At 43.3% G+C, this 27,185-nt stretch overlaps 1 protein-coding gene across 1 annotated transcript in view; it reads left to right on the top strand.

Moving 5' to 3' along the window:
- LOC128658081 (zinc transporter ZIP9-B) overlaps nucleotides 1–22,032 on the top strand; it is a 168,164-nt gene extending 146,132 nt beyond the window's left edge. Inside the window, exon 7 of the mRNA XM_053712537.1 lies at nucleotides 21,233–22,032. Coding sequence (XP_053568512.1) covers nucleotides 21,233–21,469 — 237 coding nt within the window. The 3' untranslated portion in view covers nucleotides 21,470–22,032. The remainder of the gene's footprint in view (nucleotides 1–21,232) is intronic.
- The last annotated feature ends 5,153 nt before the right edge of the window (nucleotides 22,033–27,185 follow it).

Raw genomic sequence — 27,185 nt, 5'->3', positions numbered from 1 at the left:
GGAGGGAATGCCCCCAAAAAATAATCTAAGTGATCTGGAAGTTCGTGGGGGTTGGTCTTGGGGGGGGGGAAGCTACACTACAGAAAAAAAAAAATATATACATTTCTTATATTGTAAACTCAGAGATAGCTTTTATTTTAGTACTGGCAGACTTTCTGCCAGTACTTAAGATGGCGGGGACAATTGTGGGGTGGGGGAGGTAAGAGAGCTGTTTGGGAGGGATCAGGGGGTCTGGTGTGTCAGGTGGGAGGCTGATCTCTTCACTAAAGCTAAAATTAACCCTGCAAACTCCCTACAAGCTACCTAATTAACCCCTTCATTGCTAGCCATAGCGGCCTTCTAAATACCAAAAAGCAACGCCAAAGCCATATATGTCTGCTATTTCTGAACAAAAGGGATCCCAGAGAAGCATTTACAACCATTTGTGCCATAATTGCACAAGCTGTTTGTAAATAATTTCTGTGAGAAACCTAAAGTTTGTGGAAAAGTTGACTATTATTTTTATTTGATCGCATTTGGCTGTGAAATGGTGGCATGAAATATACCAAAATGGGCCTAGATCAATACTTGGGGTTGTCTACTACACTAGACTAAAGCTAAAATTAACCCTACAAACTCCCTACAAGCTCCCTAATTAACCCCTTCACTGCTGGGCATAATACACATGTGGTGCGCAGCGGCATTTCGCAGCCTTCTAATTACCAAAAAGCAACGCCAAAGCCATATATGTCTGCTATTTCTGAACAAAGGGTATCCCAGAGAAGCATTTACAACCATTTGTGCCATAATTGCATAAGATGTTTGAGAAACCTAAAATTTGGAAAAATGTAACGTTTTTTTTTTTTTTATTATTATTGGATTGCATTTGGTGATGAAATGGTGGCATGAAATATACCAAAATGGGCCTAGATCAATACTTTGGGTTGTCTACTTCACTACACTAAAGCTAAAATTACCCCAAAAAGCTCCCTACATGCTCCATAATTAACCCCTTCACTGCTGGGCATAATACAAGTGTGGTGCGCAGTGGCATTTAGCGGCCTTCTAATTACCAAAAAGGAAAGGCAAAGCCATATATGTCTGCTATTTCTGAACAAAGGGGATCCCAGAGAAAAATGTACAACCATTTATGCCATAATTGCACAAGGTGTTTCTAAATAATTTCAGTGAGAAACCTAAAGTTTGTGAAAAAAATTGTGAAAAAGTGAGCGATTTTTTTTATTTGATCGCATTTGGTGGTGAAATGGTGGCATGAAATATACCAAAATGGGCCTAGATCAATACTTTGGGTTGTCTTCTAAAAAAAATTATATACATGTCAAGGGAAATTCAGGTATTCCTGACAGATATCAGGGTTCCAATGTAACTAGCGCTAATTGTGAAAAAAAAGTGGTTTGGAAATAGCAAAGTATTTATGGCCCTATAACTTGCAAAAAAAGCAAAGAACATGTAAACATTGGGTATTTATAAACTCAGGACAAAATTTAGAAACTATTTAGCATGGGTGTTTTTTGGTGGTTGTAGATGTGCAACAGATTTTGGGGGTCAAAGTTAGAAAAAGTGTGTTTTTCTCTTGTAAGGTGTATCCAGTCCACGGATCATCCATTACTTGTGGGATATTCTCCTTCCCAACAGGAAGTTGCAAGAGGATCACCCACAGCAGAGCTGCTATATAGCTCCTCCCCTAACTGCCATATCCAGTCATTCTCTATTTTGTCCCAGGCAGAAAATAGAAGAAGAATCTGCCTGTGATGTCTATGATCTTAGCAGGTTGTAACTAAGATCCATTGCTGTTCTCACACATGACTGAAGAGAGAGGTAACTTCAGCGGGGGACATCTAGAAGATGTGAATGCTAGAAAATGCTGCTGATACCAGATATATGTAAGGTAAGCCTGAATACAGTGATTTAATAGCGACTGGTATCATGCTTACTTTCTGAGGTAATACTCTTATAGATTTGCAATATAAAACATTTGCTGGCATGTTTAAACGTTTTTATATATACTTTGGTGATAAAACTTTATTGGGGCCTAGTTTTTTTCCACATGGCTGGCTTAAATTTGCCTAGAAACAGTTTCTTGAGGCTTTCCACTGTGTTACTATGAGTGGGAGGGGCCTAATTTAGCGCTTTTTTGCGCAGTAACTTTTACAGACTGAGACATCCAGCTTCCTCCAGGAGTCCCCTGAATGCTATAGGACCTCTCTCAAGGGCTCTTAGGCTTTCCAAAATCGTTTGTTGGGGAAGGTAGGCCCACAGCAAGGCTGTGGCAGTTTGGTGTGACTGTTAAAAAACGTCTATATTGTTTTTTTGATCCGTTTTTTTAACTAAGGGGTTAATCATCCATTTGCAAGTGGGTGCAATGCTCTGTTAGCTTATTATACACACTGTAAAAATTTCTTTTGATTTACTGCTTTTTTTCACTGTTTTTCAAATTCTGACAAAATTTGTTTCTCTTAAAGGCACAGTACCGTTTTTATTTTTTGCTTGTTAACTTGATTTAAAGTGTTTTCCAAGCTTGCTGGTCTCATTGCTAGTCTGTTTAAACATGTCTGACATAGAGGAAATTCCTTGTTCATTATGTTTAGAAGCCATGGTGGAACCCCCTCTTAGAATGTGTACCAAATGTACTGATTTCACTTTAAGTAATAAAGATCATATTCTGTCTTTAAAAAATTTATCACCAGAGGAATCTGACGAGGGGGAAGTTATGCCGACTAACTCGCCCCACGTGTCAGACCCTTTGACTCCCGCTTAAGGGACTCACGCTCTAATGGCGCCAAGTACATCTAGTGCGCCCATAGCGTTTACTTTACAAGACATGGCGGCGGTCATGGATAATACCCTGTCAGCGGTATTATCCAGACTACCTGGGTTTAGAGGAAAGCGAGACAGCTCTGGAGTTAGAAGAAATATAGAGCATACTGCCGCTTTAAGAGCTATGTCTGATACTCCCTCACAATATACAGAAGCTGAGGAAGGAGAGCTTCTTTCTGTGGGTGATGTTTCTGACTCAGGGAAAAAGATTCAACCTGATTCTGATATGTCTACATTTAAATTTAAGCTTGAACACCTCCGCGTGTTGCTCAGGGAGGTTTTAGCTGCTCTGAATGACTGTGATACAATTGCAGTGCCAGAAAAATTGTGTAGATTGGACAAATACTATGCAGTGCCGGTGTGCACTGATGTTTTTCCAATACCTAAAAGGTTTACAGAAATTATTACTAAGGAATGGGATAGACCAGGTGTGCCGTTCTCTCCCCCTCCTATTTTTAAGAAAATGTTTCCAATAGATGCCACGACACGGGACTTATGGCAGACAGTCCCTAAGGTGGAGGGAGCAGTTTCTACCCTAGCTAAGCGTACTACTATCTCTGTCGAGGACAGTTGTGCTTTCTCAGATCCAATGGATAAAAAGTTAGAGGGTTACCTTAAAAAAATGTTTATTCAACAAGGTTTTATTCTACAGCCCCTTGCATGCATTGTCCCAGTCACTGCTGCTGCGGCTTTCTGGTTTGAGTCTCTGGAAGAGGCTTTACAGGTAGAGACCCCATTGGATGACATACTTGACAAGCTTAGAGCACTTAAGCTAGCCAATTCTTTTGTTTCTGATGCCATTGTTCATTTGACTAAACTAACGGCTAAGAATTCTGGTTTTGCTATTCAAGCGCGCAGGGCGCTATGGCTTAAATCATGGTCAGCTGACGTTACTTCAAAGTCTAAGCTGCTTAACATTCCCTTCAAGGGGCAAACCCTATTCGGGCCTGGTTTGAAGGAGATCATTTCTGATATCACTGGAGAAAAAGATCATGCCCTTCCTCAGGATAGGTCCAAATCAAGGGCCAAACAGACTAATTTTCGTGCCTTTCGAAACTTCAAGGCGAGTACGGCATCAACTTCCTCTAATGCAAAACAAGAGGGAACTTTTGCCCAGTCCAAGTCGGTCTGGAGACCTAACCAGACCTGGAACAAAGGTAAGCAGGCCAAAAAGCCTGCTGCTGCCCCTAAGTCAGCATGAAGTATCAACCCCCTATCCGGTAACGGATCTAGTAGGGGGCAGACTTTCGCTCTTCGCCCAGGCTTGGGCAAGAGATGTCCAGGATCCCTGGGCGTTGGAAATTGTATCCCAGGGATATCTTCTGGACTTCAAAGCTTCTCCTCCAAAAGGGAGATTTTACCTTTCACAATTATCTGCAAACCAGATAAAGAGAGAGGCATTCTTACACTGTGTTCAAGACCTCCTAGTTATGGGAGTGATCCATCCTGTTCCATAGGAGGAACAAGGACAGGGATTTTACTCAAATCTGTTTGTTGTTCCCAAAAAAGAGGGAACCTTCAGACCAATTTTAGATCTCAAGATTTTAAACAAATTCCTCAGAGTTCCATCATTCAAGATGGAGACTATTCGTACCATCCTACCTATGATCCAGGAGGGTCAATACATGACTACAGTGGATTTAAAGGATGCTTATCTTCACATTCCGATACACAAAGATCATCATCGGTTTCTCAGGTTTGCCTTCCTGAACAGGCATTACCAGTTTGTAGCTCTTCCCTTTGGGTTAGCTACAGCCCCAAGAATCTTTACAAAGGTTCTGGGGTCACTTCTGGCGGTCCTAAGACCGCGGGGCATAGCAGTGGCCCCTTATTTAGACGACATTCTGATACAGGCGTCAAATTTCCAAATTGCCAAGTCTCATACGGACATAGTTCTGGCATTTCTGAGGTCGCATGGGTGGAAGGTGAACGAGGAAAAGAGTTCTCTATCCCCTCTCACAAGAGTCTCCTTTCTGGGAACTCTAATAGATTCTGTAGAAATGAGGATTTTACCTGACAGAGTCCAGGTTATCAAAACTTCTAAATTCCTGCCGTGTTCTTTATTCCACTTCTCGCCCTTCGGTGGCTCAGTGTATGGAAGTAATCGGCTTAATGGTAGCGGCAATGGACATAGTGCCGTTTGCACGTCTACATCTCAGACCGCTGCAACTATGCATGCTCAGTCAGTGGAATGGGGATTACACAGATTTGTCCCCTCTACTAAATCTGGATCAAGACACCAGGGATTCTCTTCTCTGGTGGCTATCTCGGGTCCATCTGTCCAAGGGAATGACCTTTCGCAGGCCAAATTGGACAATTGTAACGACAGATGCCAGCCTTCTAGGCTGGGGGGCAGTCTGGAACTCTCTGAAGGCCAGGGATCGTGGACTCAGGAGGAGACACTCCTTCCAATAAACATTCTGGAACTGAGAGCGATATTCAATGCTCTTCAGGCTTGGCCTCAGCTAGCGACAATGAGGTTCATCAGATTTCGGTCGGACAACATCACGACTGTGGCTTACATCAACCATCAAGGGGGAACAAGGAGTTCCCTAGCGATGTTAGAAGTCTCAAAGATAATTCGCTGGGCAGAGATTCACTCTTGCCACCTATCAGCTATCCATATCCCAGGTGTAGAGAACTGGGAGGCGGATTTTCTAAGTCGACAGACTTTTCATCCGGGGGAGTGGGAACTCCATCCGGAGGTGTTTGCACAATTGATTCATCGTTGGGGCAAACCAGAACTGGATCTCATGGCGTCTCGCCAGAACGCCAAGCTTCCTTGTTACGGATCCAGGTCCAGGGACCCCAAGGCAACGCTGATAGATGCTCTAGCAGCGCCTTGGTCCTTCAACCTGGCTTATGTGTTTCCACCGTTTCCTCTGCTCCCTCGTCTGATTGCCAAAATCAAGCAGGAGAGAGCATCAGTGATCTTGATAGCGCCTGCGTGGCCACGCAGGACTTGGTATGCAGATCTGGTGGACATGTCATCCTTTCCACCATGGACTCTGCCGCTGAGACAGGACCTTCTACTTCAAGGTCCTTTCAACCATCCAAATCTAATTTCTCTGAGGCTGACTGTCTGGAGATTGAACGCTTGATTTTATCAAAGCGTGGTTTCTCCGAGTCAGTCATTGATACCTTAATTCAGGCACGGAAGCCTGTCACCAGGAAAATCTATCATAAGATATGGCGTAAATATCTTTATTGGTGTGAATCCAAGGGCTACTCATGGAGTAAGGTCATGATTCCCAGGATATTATCTTTTCTCCAAGAAGGATTGGAGAAAGGATTGTTAGCTAGTTCCTTAAAGGGACAGATTTCTGCGCTGTCTATTCTTTTGCACAAGCGTCTGGTGGATGTTCCAGACGTTCAGGCATTTTGTCAGGCTTTAGTTAGAATCAAGCCTGTGTTTAAACCTGTTGCTCCACCTTGGAGCTTAAATTTGGTTCTTAAAGTTCTTCAGGGGGTTCCGTTTGAACCTCTTCATTCCATAGATATCAAACTTTTATCTTGGAAAGTTCTTTTTTTGGTAGCTATTTCCTCGGCTCGTAGAGTTTCCGAGTTATCTGCCTTACAATGTGATTCTCCTTATCTGATCTTCCATGCAGATAAGGTAGTTCTGCGTACCAAACCTGGGTTTTTACCTAAGGTGGTATCTAATAAGAATATCAATCAGGAGATTGTTGTTCCATCATTGTGTCCTAATCCTTCTTCAAAGAAGGAACGTCTATTACACAATCTTGACGTGGTTCGTGCTTTAAAGTATTATTTACAAGCTACTAAAGATTTTCGTCAAACATCTGCTTTGTTTGTTGTCTACTCTGGACAGAGGAGAGGCCAAAAGGCTTCGGCAACCTCTCTTTTGTTTTGGCTAAGAAGTATAATCCGCTTAGCTTATGAGACTGCTGGCCAGCAGCCTCCTGAAAGGATTACAGCTCATTCTACTAGAGCTGTAGCTTCCACATGGGCCTTTAAAAATGAGGCTTCTGTTGAAAAGATTTGCAAGGCGGCGACTTGGTCTTCGCTTCATACCTTTTCAAAATTCTATAAATTTGATACTTTTGCTTCTTCAGAGGCTATTTTTGGGAGAAAGGTTTTACAGGCAGTGGTACCTTCCATTTAAGTACCTGCCTTGTCCCTCCCTTCATCCGTGTACTTTAGCTTTGGTATTGGTATCCCACAAGTAATGGATGATCCGTGGACTGGATACACCTTACAAGAGAAAACATAATTTATGCTTACCTGATAAATTTATTTCTCTTGTTGTGTATCCAGTCCACGGCCCGCCCTGTCATTTTAAGGCAGGTATTTTTTAATTTTAAACTACAGTCACCACTGCACCCTATGGTTTCTCCTTTCTCTGCTTGTCTTCGGTCGAATGACTGGATATGGCAGTTAGGGGAGGAGCTATATAGCAGCTCTGCTGTGGGTGATCCTCTTGCAACTTCCTGTTGGGAAGGAGAATGTCCCACAAGTAATGGATGATCCGTGGACTGGATACACCACAAGAGAAATAAATTTATCAGGTAAGCATAAATTATGTTTTTTCCATTTTTTCCTCATATTTTATATTTTCTTTATAGTAAATTATAAGATATGATGAAAATAATGGTATCTTTAGAAAGTCCATTTATTGGCGAGAAAAACGGTATATAATATGTGTGGGTACAGTAAATGAGTAAGAGGAAAATTACAGCTAAACACAAACACCGAAAAAATGTAAACATAGCCTTGGTCCCAAACAGACAGAAAACGGAAAAGTACTGTTGTCATTAAGGGGTTACAATTTAGATGCTCTATCTGAATCATTAAAGTTTAATTTTGACTTGATTGTCCCTTTTTAGGGACATTGTACTTTAATTTTTTTCCGCTTTAATGCGTTCCTTATAATTTGTTTTACATGCTGGAGTGTATCAGATTGTTCCTAAATTGCTCATTTACCTTTTATTATGTCATTTAAAATAGTTGTTTTTATCCCAGCCTACTGAAATATGAATACTTTAGTGTTGTCTATAGAAAACCTATGTAAACAAGAGGCAGCAAGCAGCAATCACTTTTCTAGTGGGGGATGGAAGAGATGGGAAATACATTTTTCCTTTTTAATTGTTTTCTCTAAGAGTTGTCCATTGGGCATAGACAGAGAGATAGATAAGGGGGCCTTAATATATGTAGAGAGTAATAAGATTTAGGTCTGCTATTTCTGCAGGCTCAGACCATTTATATGGACATGTTCTTGAGAACAATGGATTGAGGCTTCAATTATCAAAAACAATTCTTTCATATATTAAAATAAACCTAAAGGATCAGTTTCCCATACATTTTATATTCTGCAGCTACTATAAATGTAATTTGGAGCACATTAGGGGAAACCAATTTTACAGTAAAATATCCCTTTAAGTCAGCTATCTTCTGGTCAGCTGATAAGTGGCAAACATCATATACCACCATCTCCTCAGTACCATCTTTTAAAAGGTGATAATGAAAGTATTTTAACAAAAAGCTTGTAAACACATTGCTCAGCGCCATAAATTCAAAATGCATTCTGCCTTGTGCTTACAGCTTTTGTCAAAATATTTTAATTATTCCCTTATAAAAGCAGGATAGAGCATCATCAAACATCATTTGATTCCCCCCTAAAGACCTTACTTGTCTCAGACAATAATAGGTATTTTATTGTTTACTGTATAAAGTACAGCATCAGTGGCTATATATAAGTACTTAGTACAGCTATGTGATTCAGCTAATTCAAAAACCAAAACTCGTAGCGTATGATATTCTCACAGCTACAGACATACAGATGATCACACAGCTACAGACATACAGATGATCGCACAGCTACAGACATACAGATGAACACACAGCTACAGACATACAGATGAACACACAGCCACTGACATACAGATGAACGCACAGCCACAGACATACAGATGATCACACAGCTACAGACATACAGATGAACACACAGCTACAGACATACAGATGAACACACAGCTACAGACATACAGATGATCACACAGCTACAGACATACAGATGAACACACAGCCACTGACATACAGATGAACGCACAGCTACAGACATACAGATGAACACACAGCCACAGACATACAGATGAACACACAGCCACAGACATACAGATGAACACACAGCCACAGACATACAGATGAACACACAGCCACAGACATACAGATGAACACACAGCTACAGACATACAGATGATCACACAGCTACAGACATACAGATGATCACACAGCTACAGACATACAGATGATCACACAGCCACAGACATACAGATGAACACACAGCCACAGACATACAGATGATCACACAGCTACAGACATACAGATGAACACACAGCTACAGACATACAGATGAACACACAGCCACAGACATACAGATGAACACACAGCTACAGACATACAGATGAACACACAGCCACAGACATACAGATGAACACACAGCTACAGACATACAGATGATCACACAGCCACAGACATACAGATGAACACACAGCTACAGACATACAGATGATCACACAGCCACAGACATACAGATGAACACACAGCTACAGACATACAGATGAACACACAGCTACAGACATACAGATGATCACACAGCCACAGACATACAGATGAACACACAGCTACAGACATACAGATGATCACACAGCCACAGACATACAGATGAACACACAGCTACAGACATACAGATGAACACACAGCTACAGACATACAGATGAACACACAGCTACAGACATACAGATGAACACACAGCTACAGACATACAGATGAACACACAGCCACAGACATACAGATGAACACACAGCCACAGACATACAGATGAACACACAGCTACAGACATACAGATGAACACACAGCCACAGACATACAGATGAACACACAGCCACAGACATACAGATGATCACACAGCCACAGACATACAGATGATCACACAGCTACAGACATACAGATGAACACACAGCTACAGACATACAGATGAACACACAGCCACAGACATACAGATGAACACACAGCTACAGACATACAGATGAACACACAGCCACAGACATACAGATGAACACACAGCCACAGACATACAGATGAACACACAGCTACAGACATACAGATGAACACACAGCTACAGACATACAGATGAACACACAGCTACAGACATACAGATGAATGCACAGCCACTGACATACAGATGAACGCACAGCCACAGACATACAGATGAACACACAGCCACAGACATACAGATGAACACACAGCTACAGACATACAGATGATCACACAGCCACAGACATACAGATGAACACACAGCTACAGACATACAGATGATCACACAGCCACAGACATACAGATGAACACACAGCTACAGACATACAGATGAACACACAGCTACAGACATACAGATGATCACACAGCCACAGACATACAGATGAACACACAGCTACAGACATACAGATGATCACACAGCCACAGACATACAGATGAACACACAGCTACAGACATACAGATGAACACACAGCTACAGACATACAGATGAACACACAGCTACAGACATACAGATGAACACACAGCTACAGACATACAGATGAACACACAGCCACAGACATACAGATGAACACACAGCCACAGACATACAGATGAACACACAGCTACAGACATACAGATGAACACACAGCTACAGACATACAGATGTTCTCACAGCTACAGACATACAGATGAACACACAGCTACAGACATACAGATGAACACACAGCTACAGACATACAGATGAACACAGCTACAGACATACAGATGAACACACAGCTACAGACATACAGATGAACACACAGCCACAGACATACAGATGAACACACAGCTACAGACATACAGATGAACACAGCTACAGACATACAGATGAACACACAGCCACAGACATACAGATGAACACACAGCTACAGACATACAGATGAACACACAGCTACAGACATACAGATGAACACACAGCTACAGACATACAGATGAACACACAGCTACAGACATACAGATGAACACACAGCCACAGACATACAGATGAACACAGCTACAGACATACAGATGAATGCACAGCCACTGACATACAGATGAACACACAGCTACAGACATACAGATGTTCTCACAGCCACTGACATACAGATGTTCTCACAGCTACAGACATACAGATGAACACACAGCTACTGACATACAGATGAACACACAGCCACTGACATACAGATGAACACACAGCCACTGACATACAGATGAACACACAGCCACAGACATACAGATGAACACACAGCCACAGACATACAGATGAACACACAGCTACAGACATACAGATGAACACACAGCTACTGACATACAGATGAACACACAGCCACTGACATACAGATGAACACACAGCTACAGACATACAGATGAACACACAGCTACTGACATACAGATGAACACACAGCCACTGACATACAGATGAACACACAGCCACAGACATACAGATGAACACACAGCCACAGACATACAGATGAACACACAGCCACAGACATACAGATGAACACACAGCCACAGACATACAGATGAACACACAGCTACAGACATACAGATGAATGCACAGCCACTGACATACAGATGAACACACAGCTACAGACATACAGATGTTCTCACAGCTACAGACATACAGATGAACACACAGCCACAGACATACAGATGAACACACAGCCACAGACATACAGATGAACACACAGCCACAGACATACAGATGAACACACAGCTACAGACATACAGATGAACACACAGCCACAGACATACAGATGAACACACAGCTACAGACATACAGATGAACACACAGCTACAGACATACAGATGAACACACAGCCACAGACATACAGATGAACACACAGCTACAGACATACAGATGTTCTCACAGCTACAGACATACAGATGAACACACAGCCACAGACATACAGATGAACACACAGCTACAGACATACAGATGAACACACAGCTACAGACATACAGATGAACACACAGCCACAGACATACAGATGAACACACAGCCACAGACATACAGATGAACACACAGCTACAGACATACAGATGAACACACAGCCACTGACATACAGATGAACACACAGCTACAGACATACAGATGAACACACAGCTACAGACATACAGATGAACACAGCTACAGACATACAGATGAACACACAGCTACAGACATACAGATGAACACACAGCTACAGACATACAGATGAACACAGCTACAGACATACAGATGAACACACAGCTACAGACATACAGATGAACACACAGCTACAGACATACAGATGAACACAGCTACAGACATACAGATGAACACACAGCTACAGACATACAGATGAACACAGCTACAGACATACAGATGAACACACAGCTACAGACATACAGATGAACACACAGCCACTGACATACAGATGAACACACAGCTACAGACATACAGATGAACACACAGCCACAGACATACAGATGAACACACAGCTACAGACATACAGATGAACACAGCTACAGACATACAGATGAACACACAGCTACAGACATACAGATGAACACAGCTACAGACATACAGATGAACACACAGCTACAGACATACAGATGAACACACAGCTACAGACATACAGATGAACACACAGCCACAGACATACAGATGAACACACAGCTACAGACATACAGATGAACACACAGCTACAGACATACAGATGAACACACAGCTACAGACATACAGATGAACACAGCTACAGACATACAGATGAACACACAGCCACAGACATACAGATGAACACACAGCTACAGACATACAGATGAACACAGCTACAGACATACAGATGAACACAGCTACAGACATACAGATGAACACAGCTAGACATACAGATGAACACACAGCTACAGACATACAGATGAACACACAGCTACAGACATACAGATGAACACACAGCTACAGACATACAGATGAACACACAGCTACAGACATACAGATGAACACACAGCTACAGACATACAGATGAACACACAGCTACAGACATACAGATGAACACACAGCTACAGACATACAGATAAACACAGCTACAGACATACAGATGAACACACAGCTACAGACATACAGATGAACACACAGCTACAGACATACAGATGAACACACAGCCACAGACATACAGATGAACACACAGCTACAGACATACAGATGAATGCACAGCCACTGACATACAGATGAACGCACAGCCACAGACATACAGATGAACGCACAGCCACAGACATACAGATGAACACACAGCTACAGACATACAGATGAACACACAGCCACAGACATACAGATGAACACACAGCTACAGACATACAGATGAACACACAGCTACAGACATACAGATGAACACACAGCTACAGACATACAGATGAACACAGCTACAGACATACAGATGAACACACAGCTACAGACATACAGATGAACACACAGCCACAGACATACAGATGAACATACAGCTACAGACATACAGATGAACGCACAGCCACTGACATACAGATGAACACACAGCTACAGACATACAGATGAACACACAGCTACAGACATACAGATGAACACACAGCTACAGACATACAGATGAACACACAGACATACAGATGAACACACAGCTACAGACATACAGATGAACACACAGCTACAGACATACAGATGAACACACAGCCACAGACATACAGATGAACACACAGCCACAGACATACAGATGAACACACAGCCACAGACATAGAGATGAACACACAGCCACAGACATAGAGATGAACACACAGCCACAGACATAGAGATGAACACACAGCCACAGACATACAGATGAACACACAGCCACAGACATACAGATGAACACACAGCCACAGCCATACAGATGAACACACAGCCACAGACATACAGATGAACACACAGCCACAGACATACAGATGAACACACAGCCACAGACATACAGATGAACACACAGCCACAGACATACAGATGAACACACAGCCACAGACATACAGATGAACACACAGCTACAGACATACAGATGAACACACAGCTACAGACATACAGATGAACACACAGCCACAGACATACAGATGAACACACAGCCACAGACATACAGATGATCACACAGCCACAGACATACAGATGATCACACAGCCACAGACATACAGATGAACACACAGCCACAGACATACAAGTAAATCACAATGCAAACACAAGCTTGCATTTCCATTGCTAGAAAGCAAACTGTTCACAAGAGCGGGCTTCTATAGGCTCCTATGGGAGCCTCATTCTGATGCCGTCAGAGATGGCATCAGAACCTCGAGCAGCGAAGGGGGTAAGTAGCGGAGCAACGGGCAGCATTTTTGAATGTATATGAATATATACATATATATTTATGTGTTAATATGTGTAATACCAGCGAACATTATCATGCACTGGTATTACAAAGTGGAGCACTAATAACGCTAGTATGCAAGCAATATTTAGCACTTCACTTGTAATCTAGCCCTTATTGTTTAAAAAGATAACACAGGTACTACCCATTCTCCAGCTTTGCACAACCAATATTGTTATATAATATACTTTATAATCTTTAAACCTCTAAATTACTGCCTTTTTCTAAGCCACTACAGTCACTTTTTTATTTGCTTTTCACAATGGAAGACTGCTAGTTCATGTGTGCCATATAGATAACATTGTGCTCACTCCTGTGAAGTTATTCTAAATTGTCTAAAATGCAAGTCTGTAAATAGCACTTGTGACAGACTCCTCTGTCAACCTCCCTACGGATTATGGATTCAGGCATTAATTTAAGTCACCCTGTGCCCATTATAGGTACAGGGTGCAAATCCAACAGTACTGGAGGGGTTAACTTCAGTTTTGAGTAACTGTTAGTTTTGAGTAACTGTATTGTCTTAGACAGTTGTTGTTAGCAGTTGTTGTTGTTGCACCAGTTTTAAGCAGTGGCTAGAAGCAAAAGAAATAGCTGATTTAGACGTAAACTTGGACTGAATTATTTAGACAACTTTTTTAAGATGAAGATGTCTCTGTTACGGTTACCCTTAGTCTCGCTGAGAGATGGACCGCTTAGTAGCCTGGATCCCTATTGCTAAAGAGGGGAGAAGCTGCTTTCCATAGTATTCTATATGAGTCTCGCAAATATAGAATAATCTCCCTTAGCTGCAGTACAGCTAGGATACCCTTCTGCCCACAAAAACGAGTCAACGCTGCGATTGAGGGTCAAACAAGAACTCAGGACTGGGATGCTCAGCCTGCTTTTTATTAAGGTTACATGCACACAGGGCACTCCCAGGGGGAGAGGGGGGGAAGCACAAAATCCCCCATCACACATTTAGATAGAGAGCACTGTCCTTTGACAGGCCACAATAGGATTACAGTACTTAAGATAACAAGTTTACAAGTTCATCTTATCAATTAGCAGTCTGGCTCCAGAGGTGATTAGACAATGGGATTTGTTATCACTAAACTTAGAGCTGAGGCCAGCAAACGCAAACGTGTAATTAGACAATAGTTTCTAAAAGCTGAAAAAAAAGAGTTAACTCTTTATGAAATGATACTTGTTACGGTTTTCTTGGAGCCCTTCTTAGGCGCTGGTTTGCTGGTTCAGGCATTGCTGCTGGGAAATAAGCTCTTCACAACAAAATAACTAATGCTTCTGTAACAGTGCTCCCTTTCTGTGGAACACTCTGGCAGACACGGTCTGACCCCTTTTCGGGGCAGAGTAGGCTGTCCAGACCGCTGGTTATGCGGGGCTGAGGTCGGTTTGTCTGGACAACCCGTCGGCGTTGCCATTCTGTTTCCCAGGTCTGTAAGTAATGGTGAAATTGAAGGGTTGCAACGATAAGCTCCAACGTAATAGCCTGCCGTTATCTCCAGAGACCCGGTTCAGCCACACCAACGGGTTATGGTCGGTGACCAGAGTGAACTCCTGACCATATAAATAGGGAGTCAATTTCTTTAATGCCCACACCAAAGCCAAACACTCCTTTTCGACCGCTGCATAGCTGACTTCGCGGGGCAGGAGCTTCCGGCTGATGTAGGCAACTGGATGCTCCCCTCCATCTTCGCCTACTTGGCTGAGGACGGCTCCCAGCTCGAACATGGAAGCATCTGTATGGACGATAAAACGTTTGTTAAGGGCTGGGGCCGCCAAGACAGGAGCGTTAATTAGAGCATTTTTGAGAGCCTGGAAAGCCGTTTCACAGTGGGGAGACCACAGGACCTGTCGAGGTAAGTTCTTCTTGGTCATGTCAGTCAGGGGTTTGGCAAGTGTGCTGTAGTCTGGTACGAACCGTCTATAGTACCCTGCCGTGCCCAGGAAGGCTAGGACCTGAGTCTTAGTGATGGGGGTGGGCCAATTGGCGACAGCTTCTATTTTGGCCGGCTCTGGTCGCTGCTTTCCACACCCCACCCGGTGACCCATGTACTGTACCTCGGCCATCCCAAAGTGGCATTTTTCTGGCTTCAGAGTCAGGCCAGCAGCCCGGATCTGATCCAGAACCATTCCCACATGAGCTAAGTGGTCCTCCCAGGACTCACTGTGGATCGCTATGTCGTCCAGGTAGGCGCAAGCAAAACTCTGGAAGCCATCCAGGAGCCTATCCACCAAGCGCTGGAATGTAGCTGGGGCATTCTTCATCCCAAACGGCATTACCCTAAACTGATATAAGCCGAATGGGGTGACGAATGCCGACTTGGGGATAGCCTCCGGGGCCAGGGGAATCTGCCAGTAACCTTTGCAGAGGTCAATAGTGGTCAGGTAATTTCCCCTGGCTATACGATCGAGTAGCTCGTCTACCCTGGGCATAGGGTAAGCGTCCGTCACGGTATTTTCATTGAGCCTCCGATAGTCTACGCAGAACCGGGTGGTCCCATCTTTCTTGGGCACCAAGACAACTGGGGAGGCCCAGGGACTATCGGAGGGCTCAATTACCCTGAGCTGGAGCATCTCATCGATCTCCTTCTTCATTCCTGTCCTAACTGCTTCGGGGATTCGGTACGGAGCCTGGCGCAAGGGAGCTTGTCCCGGAGTATCTACCTGGTGGGTGGTTAAAGTAGTGTACCCTGGCTTCGGGGAGAAGGTGAGGTGTTTGGACTGGAGGAGTTGGTTGAGCTGCTCCCTTTCAGTGGGGCTAAGTCGGTCCCCTATCTGAACCTGCGCCACTATACCTGTGGGGAGGCTCTTTTCTAATAGGTCTGGAATGGGTAAACTGTCGGGGTCTTCCTGAGGGGAACAACATACGGCCGTCACGTTCTCTGGTCGCTCAAAATATTCCTTGAGCATGTTTACATGGAATGTCTTTCTAAGATTGTTGTCGTGGCAGCTAGCTATCACATAAGTGGTGTCTCCCCTTTTCTCTACGATCTGGTAGGGACCCTGCCAGGACGCCTGCAATTTGTCTGTCTTCACCGGCTTAAGTACTAACACCTTTTGTCCTATGGTGAAGATTCTCTTTCGGGCCCCCCGATCGTACCATACTTTCTGTCTTCTCTGGGCCAACTGGAGATTAGCCCACACGGATTTGGCTAATTGCTCCATTCGGTCCCTGAGTTCCAGCACGTATGGCACAATGGGGACACCGTCAGCCTCCATCTCTCCCTCCCAGTGCTCCCGGATCAGGTTTAGGGGTCCCCGTACCTTTCTTCCGTAGAGCAACTCGAAGGGAGAGAACCCTGTCGTTTCCTGGGGCACCTCCCGATAAGCAAATAGGAGGTGCGGCAGGAAGCGTTCCCAGTCTCGGTATTCCTGAGTGAACGTCTTGAGCATTTGCTTGAGGGTCCCATTGAACCTCTCACACAGCCCGTTCGTCTGGGGGTGGTATGGGGAGCTCAGGAGGGACTTAATTTTGCAAACCTGCCAGAGTTGTTGGGTCAATTCAGCCGTAAATTGGGTGCCTCGGTCGGATAGGATTTCTTTTGGAAATCCTACCCGGGAGAACACCTGTACTAGTGCATTCGCTACCGTATCCGCTTGTATGTTGGATAAGGCGACAGCCTCTGGGTACCTGGTAGCGTAGTCCACTACGGTAAGAATGTATCGCTTACCGGAGGGACTAGGGGTAGCCAGTGGTCCCACTAGGTCAATAGCAACCCGGCTGAAGGGTTCCTCTACAATGGGCATATTTACTAGCTGGGCTTTAGGGTGATCGCCTCGCCTTCCTACTCGTTGACACACATCGCAGGTGTTACAGTAAGTTCTAACGTCAGCGTGCACCCCTGGCCAAAAGAACGTGTGAGTAATGCGGTGTAGGGTACGGGTAACGGCTAGGTGGCCTGCTAAGGGGATGTCGTGGCCTATTTTGAGGATTTCTTGACGGTATTTGTGGGGCACTACCAGCTGTCGCCTACGCTGTCCCCTTTTCTCTGTCCAGCGGTATAGTTTCCCTTTTTCCCATAAGAATGTTTCGTTATCTGCCCCGCCCCCTCCGGTCTCTGCTCGTTCCCGGTACTTTTGTAAGGTCGGGTCAGTCTTAGACTCTGCCTCGAAAGCATCTGGGGTGTCCCAGGGTATGGGGCCTAACCTGTCAGGCAAGGTCGGGGTAGGTCTTACCTGTGTCTCCCGCACTGGTGAGAGCTCTCGCTCCGTCCGGGCTTGGGCCCGTGTAGTCACTGGGTCCGCCTCGTTGTTGCATACTGGAGCATAGGCAGAAGTCATGGGGCCCAAATCGTTGCCCAGTAGTACTTCGGCAGGTAAATTATCCATTAGGCCCACGTTCACAGCCCCCTTTCCCGCTCCCCAATCAAGATGCACTTTAGCTGTTGGAATTTTGTACACATCCCCCCCGCCACTCTAACGGCCACAGTCTGTCCGGATCGCTTGTGCTCTGGCACCAAATGACTCTGTACCAGCGTGATAGTAGCCCCTGTGTCTCGCAATCCCTCGGTAGATCGCCCCTCGAGCCATACCCTCTGCCGATGGTGCTGGCGGTTATCTGAGGCAGCATATACAGGGTCTGCCTCGTGAAGCGGCCCCACATATCCTTCAATAGGGGCCTCTTGGTTAACACAGAGGGCCCGGGCCGGACGATAGGACCCAGAGGGGTAATTGTAATTCCTGGGTGTCTGGTGCGTATTAAGGGGGCAGCTAGCCATGAAATGCCCTGGTTGCTTGCATCGGTGGCAAGTCGGTCTGGGACGCTCAGAGCTGTTATTGGGTGGTCCTGAGTGTCGGACGGGCCCTGTGGGCACCGGGGCTCAGAATTCAGCACGAGGGGGTGCACGGTAAACCTTTCTGGGTTCGACCCGTGCTGGAGCTCGGTAGTTCATGGGTTCGTGAAGACGGGAGTCATAATGTTCATCGGCCAATTTGGCTGCTTCTTCTAAGGTAGAAGGCCGCCTGTCTCGCAGCCATTCCTTCCCTTGCTGTTCCATGCCATTATAAAAATGTTCTAAGAGAAACAATTGTAAAATTTCCTCCCCAGTCACCGCTTTACTTCCGCTCAGCCAGTGATTTGCCGCTCTCCGCATTCGGTGCGCCCATTCCATATGGGTATCGTTAGGCTTCTTTTCCGTGCCCCGAAACTGTCGGCGATACGTGTCCGGAGTTACAGCGTACCGTCGCAACAGTGTCTCCTTAACTAGCTCATACTGTGTCACTTCCTCAGCACCCAGAGTACGAAAGGCTTCCAGGGCTCGCCCGGATAGTTTCCCAGACAATATCGTGGGCCACTCTCTGTTGGGAATCTGGTGCAGGGCACATTGCTTTCGAAGTCCGCCAAATATTCATCAATCCCTGTCTCGCTCTCTAGGAAGGGTCGAAATGCCGCATAGGGTATCTTGGGCCTCCCAGCATTTTCGACAGGGATGATTACCTGCGGGGCTTCAGCATTGCGGTGTGCGTTCGCTAGGTTGAGTTCGTGGGCTCGAGTCTCTCGTATATCCTCGTCCGCCTCCGCCATCAACTGCTGTACCAATTCCATGGAGGGGTTTGGCCCGTATAATGAGAGCCTTTCCCGAACAATCCTGTTTTTTTCGTCACTAATCGTGGTCGGTGTTTCCGCCATTGTGAAGCTCTGATCCAGTTCGGTCAATTCTGCGATCAGCTCTCTCCTCGGCCGGTTGCTGGCGTACCCCCCTCTGCTTTCAAGTAAATCCTTTAGGGTTGTACGCTTCAATTTTTCGTAAGCGCTCTCCATCCGTTCTGTACCTCTCCTAGGAAATCCAGGAAAATCCCGCCGCTGCCGCCAAATGTTACGGTTACCCTTAGTCTCGCTGAGAGATGGACCGCTTAGTAGCCTGGATCCCTATTGCTAAAGAGGGGAGAAGCTGCTTTCCATAGTATTCTATATGAGTCTCGCAAATATAGAATAATCTCCCTTAGCTGCAGTACAGCTAGGATACCCTTCTGCCCACAAAAACGAGTCAACGCTGCGATTGAGGGTCAAACAAGAACTCAGGACTGGGATGCCCAGCCTGCTTTTTATTAAGGTTACATGCACACAGGGCACTCCCAGGGGGAGAGGGGGGGAAGCACAAAATCCCCCATCACACATTTAGATAGAGAGCACTGTCCTTTGACAGGCCACAATAGGATTACAGTACTTAAGATAACAAGTTTACAAGTTCATCTTATCAATTAGCAGTCTGGCTCCAGAGGTGATTAGACAATGGGATTTGTTATCACTAAACTTAGAGCTGAGGCCAGCAAACGCAAACGTGTAATTAGACAATAGTTTCTAAAAGCTGAAAAAAAAGAGTTAACTCTTTATGAAATGATACTTGTTACGGTTTTCTTGGAGCCCTTCTTAGGCGCTGGTTTGCTGGTTCAGGCATTGCTGCTGGGAAATAAGCTCTTCACAACAAAATAACTAATGCTTCTGTAACAGTCTCTGCCTAACTAAAAGATATTGCGGATCCTACTGCCTCTCCGCTACAATTGGTGGCAGCGGTGGGATCCTTCATCTTAAAAATGTTGTCTAAATAATTCAGTCCAAGTTTAAGTCTAAATCAGCTATTTATTTTGCTTATAGCCACTGCTTAAAACTGGTGCAACAACAACAACTGCTAACAACAACTGTCTAAGACAATACAGTTACTCAAAACTAACAGTTACTCAAAACTGAAGTTAACCCCTCCAGTACTATTGGATTTGCACCCTGTACCTATAATGGGCACAGGGTGACTTAACATAATGCCTGATTCCATAATCCGTAGGGAGGTTGACAGAGGAGTCTGTCACAGCACTGATATAAGAAGGCAGTCCGAGAAGGCTTAGATACAAGGTAATCACAGAGGTAAAAAGTATATTAATATAACTGTGCTAACAAATAAGAACTGTCTGTTGTATATCAACATATACACAGTAACCTTTACTGCATGTTCTGTATATACTGCTAACCTCTACATTTTCTTTTATTTATTTATCAGACTGGCGGTTCATCGCAGCACAAACTGAGCGCCACAGGGAATGGAATGCTGTTCTCTGCAGGGACATTTCTCTATGTGGCTACGGTGCATGTGTTGCCTGAGATCAGCGGCAGAGGTCATCATCAGCACCACGGAACATCAGAATACCGACATGGCTTGGGCCTTTTAGAGAGCTTTACACTTGTGGTCGGAGCTGTCCTGCCACTCCTGCTGTCGCTGGGACTTCATGATGGATGACAAAAAAATTGTTTCAGAGAATTTCCAAATGGAACATTTTTGACTAATTGCTTCATTTGCAAATATCTTGCACAGTTAACCTCTTAAGGACATATGACGGAATTTTTCCGTCATAAAACAATTGAGCAAACACAAAGCTGTGTCCTTAAAGGGTTAAAGGTCTGGACAAACTGGGCTGTTAAACAAAAAAACAAAACACTGTTTTGTTTCTTTTTTCTAAAAAAAAAAATGTTTTATAACAGAATAGCAGTTGTAATATTTTCTTATTGTTATACTTATAGATAAAAGACTTTAAAAAAAAATGGGTACATTGAATGTTGACCTTTTTTAATCTTGTGAAATAGATACCTTCTATGTTGGAATATATAGATAGAAACCTTCTATGTTGGGATTTCTACAGATTTTTCACTGTAGCGAAAAGAAACTGACAGCTGTTGCAGAAAGTTCTTTCTTGAAAAAAAAAACCAACTTGTTTACTTGTGAGACGATTTGTTTTTAACTATTAGATAAATTGTATTTTTCTAATAAAAATGTTCTATAATTTTATAGAACACATATCTATACACATTGCAACCATGTTTTTTTATTCTGCTTATAATCTTTGTTTACTTGATGCCAGGGCTTTCTTTGTAAAAAAAAAAGTTCTGGTACTCACTAATTATTGATTGATATATTGTGCTTAGTAACTTTGAGAAAAGCAAAGGGACAAAGTTATTTACATGGCGATTACAAATGTTACCTGCTATGAGATGGCAAAGGTGGTATTCAGTATCGGTGAGTACCCCACAAAAAAAGCTCTGCTTGATACAAGGAAGAATACTGTCCCCAAATGTATATTTTCCCAGCATTGCATAATCTAAGAACATTAATTAAGCTATTATTGTGTTGATATATATTTTTTATTAATGTATCACATGGTTTAGAGCAAGGTACATTTTTCTAATCAAGTTTGCAACTTCTTGGGTAGTTTGTCCATTTAAAAACAGCTTCAGTCAATGTCCACCACGGATAATTCAGTAAAAAAATATTATTATCAATGATGTCACTGAGAAAGGCAGAATTCCGAAATGAGCTATGGATTTGCTTTTGCTTTTTTTTATTTGTTTTTGGTGTATTGTTGAGGACCATGGAAAGGTCCCATTATTTGTTCGCACAAGTACACCAATACGAGGAGAGTTCCATTAACTTTAAAGTACTCTGTATTGCGATTGTGCAGTCTCTACTTCTTGACACATTTTGCAATGGCTGCGTTTCTATATTACTTCTTAGGGCTTTTTTTAATATTTTTATTTAACTTTTAAAATGGGAAAAAAAACTGTAACTCTTCCGCTTCCTATTGTGCAAATTAACTCAAATGCAAGGTACAGCTGTCAAAAAGCCAGCAATGTCACTGTACTGTGAAAGTGCACTGACTAAGAACCTATTGCAGGTTTGAAACGTTGTTTGTTTAAAAAGTTACTCAGTGGCTGGAAAATGTGATTGTTTGCCGTTCAGTGGAGACCTGGCTAGTCTCTTTACTTGCCCAATTCTGGAGAGTGTGCTGTCTTCCACCGTGTATAAAGACAGGATACAACAATACCTGCGTACCAAGATGGCGGTTTAACCAACTGGATTCTCTAATGGGTTAAAATAAGTGAACAACTTTACAGAGAGTTACAGGAGTAAAAATAATAGCATGGTAAGTAGTTACCCTGCTACAGTAGTTGTACTGAGCAGTATGATGCCCCTTTAAAACAAGAGGAAAGGAGATTTAATCTGCAGCAAAGTAAATGTTTTCCCTGTAAGAGCAATCAAATTGTGGAGCTCCTTGTCTAAGGAAGTAGTGAATGCCAAATCCAGTACCTTCTGCCAGAAACAGAATTCAGGTAAATGATTGTTTGTGTTAAATGGGTCAATTTTCTAATTGTAAAATGTTTAATTGGCAGCTTCTTTATTGTAAATCAAGTAGAATCTTTATAGGTTGAACTCTATAGACTTCTCCCTTCTTTCAACCTCATCTACTTTAGCCACCAATCAGCAAGCACTACCCACGTGCTCAACCAAAAATGGGCCGGCTTCTAAGCTTACATTCCTGCCTTTTCAAATAAAGATACCAAGAGATCAAAGAAAAATTGATAAACTAAATAAATTAGAAAGTTGCTTTAAATTGCATGCTCTATCTGAAGCATTAAATAATTTTTGGGGGGTTTTATGTCCCTTTAAAGGACAGACTTTGCTGCCTCTCACTGTATTTAGTGCCCATTTTTCTGGAGAACGTCCACAATAAAATGAATACAGAAAGATGGCAAATTAATCAGATTTTTAGTGTAATCTTCTGGCCTTCATCATTCATCCTCAAAAGAGTAAGGTCACCTTCTGGATTAATATCCAATAGCAATAAATTCAACAAAGCTGATGATTTAAAGGGACAATAACATTTTTATATAGGTATAATATACAACAGCAATAAAGCCCTGTACTGCAAAATATCAGCATATAAAATAAATATTTGAAATGTATTTTATCTGTCATTTCATTAAAAAATGCATTGATTTGCAATCCAGAGACATACCCATTGAAAGGTATCTTCAGTATGTTTATTTCTCCAACATAGGTGTGTCCGGTCCACGGCGTCATCCTTACTTGTGGGATATTCTCTTCCCCAACAGGAAATGGCAAAGAGCCCAGCAAAGCTGGTCACATGATCCCTCCTAGGCTCCGCCTACCCCAGTCATTCTCTTTGCCGTTGCACAGGCAACATCTCCACGGAGATGGTTAAGAGTTTTTTGGTGTTTAAATGTAGTTTTTATCCTTCAATCAAGTGTTTGTTATTTTAAAATAGTGCTGGTATGTACTATTTACTCTGAAACAGAAAAGAGATGAAGATTTCTGTTTGTAAGAGGAAGATGATTTTAGCAACCGTTACTAAAATCGATGGCTGTTTCCACACAGGACTGTTGAGATGAAGTAACTTCAGTTGGGGGAAACAGTGGGCAGACTTTGCTGCTTGAGGTATGACACATTTCTAACAAGACTTTGTAATGCTGGAAGGCTGTCATTTTCCCTATGGGAACCGGTAAGCCATTTTCTTAGTTATGTAAAAGAATAAAGGGCTTCATAAGGGCTTTGAAGACTGGTAGACATATTTTTGGGCTAAAACGATTACTTTCTAAGCATATTTGGTGGATTATAACTATTAATAGTTCTTATAATCTTGGGGATTGTTTTAAAAAAAACGGCAGGCACTGTATTGGACACCTTTTTCACTGGGGGCCTTTTCTAGTCATAGGCAGAGCCTCATTTTCGCGCCACTAATGCGCAGTTGTTTTTGGAGAGCAAGGCATGCAGATGCATGTGTGAGGAGCTAAGAACCACTGAAAAAGCTTATTGAAGGCGTCATTTGGTATCGTATTCCCCTCTGGGCTTGGTTGGGTCTCAGCAAAGCAGATACCTGGGACTGTATAGGGGTTAATTGTAAAAACGGCTCCGGTTCCGTTATTTTAAGGGTTAAAGCTTTCAAATTTGGTGTGCAATACTTTTAAGGCTTTAAGACACTGTGGTGAATTTTGAACAATTCCTTCATACTTTTTCACATATTCAGTAATAAAGTGTGTTCAGTTTAAAATTTAAAGTGACAGTAACGGTTTTATTTTAAAACGTTTTTTGTGCTTTGTTATCAAGTTTAAGCCTGTTTAACATGTCTGAACCATCAGATAAACGATGTTCTATATGTTTGAAAGCCAAGGTTTCTCCCCATTTAAATATATGTGATGATTGTGACATAGTGTCCAAACAAAGTAGGGACAATGATGCCACTGATAATGATGTTGCCCAAGATGATTCCTCAAGTGAGGGGAGTAAGCATGGTACTGCATCATCCCCTTCTGTGTCTACACCAGTCATGCCCACACAAGAGGCCCCTAGTACATCTAGTGCGCCAATACTTATTACTATGCAACAATTAACGGCTGTTATGGATAATTCTATTAAAAACATTTTATCCAAAATGCCCACTTATCAGAGAAAGCGCGATTGCTCTGTTTTAAATACTGAAGAGCAAGAGGACGCTGATGATAATTGTTCTGACATACCCTCGCACCAATCTGAAGGGGCCAGGAGGGAGGTTTTGTCTGAGGGAGAAATTTCAGATTCAGGAAAAATTTCTCAACAAGCTGAACCTGATGTTATTACATTTAAATTTAAATTAGAACATCTCCGCGAACTGCTTAAGGAGGTATTATCTACTCTGGATGATTGTGACAATTTGGTCATTCCAGAGAAATTATGTAAGATGGACAAGTTCCTAGAGGTTCCGGTGCCCCCCGATGCTTTTCCTATACCCAAGCGGGTGGCGGACATTGTAAATAAGGAATGGGAAAGGCCCGGCATACCTTTTTGTTCCTCCCCCTATATTTAAGAAATTATTTCCTATGGTCGACCCCAGAAAGGACTTATGGCAGACAGTCCCCAAGGTCGAGGGGGCGGTTTCTACTCTAAACAAACGCACTACTATCCCTATAGAAGATAGTTGTGCTTTCAAAGATCCTATGGATAAAAAATTAGAGGGTTTGCTTAAAAAGATGTTTGTTCAGCAAGGTTACCTTCTACAACCAATTTCATGCATTGTTCCTGTCACTACAGCAGCGTGTTTCTGGTTCGAAGAACTAGAAAAGTCGCTCAATAAAGAATCTTCGTATGAGGAGGTTATGGACAGAGTTCAAGCACTTAAATTGGCTAACTCTTTTATTTTAGATGCCGCTTTGCAATTAGCTAGATTAGCGGCGAAAAATTCAGGGTTTGCTATTGTGGCGCGCAGAGCGCTTTGGCTAAAGTCTTGGTCAGCGGATGTGTCCTCCAAGACCAAATTGCTTAACATCCCTTTCAAGGGTAAAACACTGTTTGGCCCTGACTTGAAAGAGATTATTTCAGACATCACTGGGGGAAAGGGCCACGCCCTTCCACAGGATAGGTCTTTTAAGGCTAAAAATAAGCCGAATTTTCGTCCCTTTCGCAGAAACGGACCAGCCTCAAATTCTACATCCTCTAAGCAAGAGGGTAATACTTCTCAACCCAAACCAGCCTGGAGACCGATGCAAGGCTGGAACAAGGGTAAGCAGGCCAAGAAACCTGCCACTGCTACCAAAACAGCATGAAGTGATGGCCCCCGATCCGGGACCGGATCTGGTGGGGGGCAGACTTTCTCTCTTTGCTCAGGCTTGGGCAAGAGATGTTCAGGATCCTTGGGCGCTAGAAATAGTTTCTCGAGGTTATCTCCTGGAATTCAAGGAACTACCCCCAAGGGGAAGGTTCCACAGGTCTCAATTATCTTCAGACCAGATAAAAAGACAGGCATTCTTACATTGTGTAGAAGACCTGTTAAGAATGGGAGTGATTCATCCAGTTCCATTAGGAGAACAAGGGATGGGGTTTTACTCCAACCTGTTCATAGTTCCCAAAAAAGAGGGAACATTCAGACCAATTTTAGATCTCAAGATTCTAAACAAATTTCTCAGGGTTCCATCGTTCAAAATGGAAACCATTCGAACGATCCTTCCTACCATCCAGGAAGGTCAATTTATGACCACGGTGGATTTAAAGGATGCGTACCTACATATTCCTATCCACAAGGAACATCATCGGTTCCTAAGGTTCGCCTTTCTGGACAAGCATTACCAGTTTGTGGCACTTCCATTCGGATTAGCCACTGCTCCAAGGATTTTCACAAAGGTACTAGGGT

This window comes from Bombina bombina, chromosome 4, assembly GCF_027579735.1.
Source record: "Bombina bombina isolate aBomBom1 chromosome 4, aBomBom1.pri, whole genome shotgun sequence".
Taxonomy (NCBI): domain Eukaryota; kingdom Metazoa; phylum Chordata; class Amphibia; order Anura; family Bombinatoridae; genus Bombina; species Bombina bombina.
Note: the sequence above shows the minus strand (reverse complement) of the source record. Positions and strands in the feature narration are given on the sequence as shown.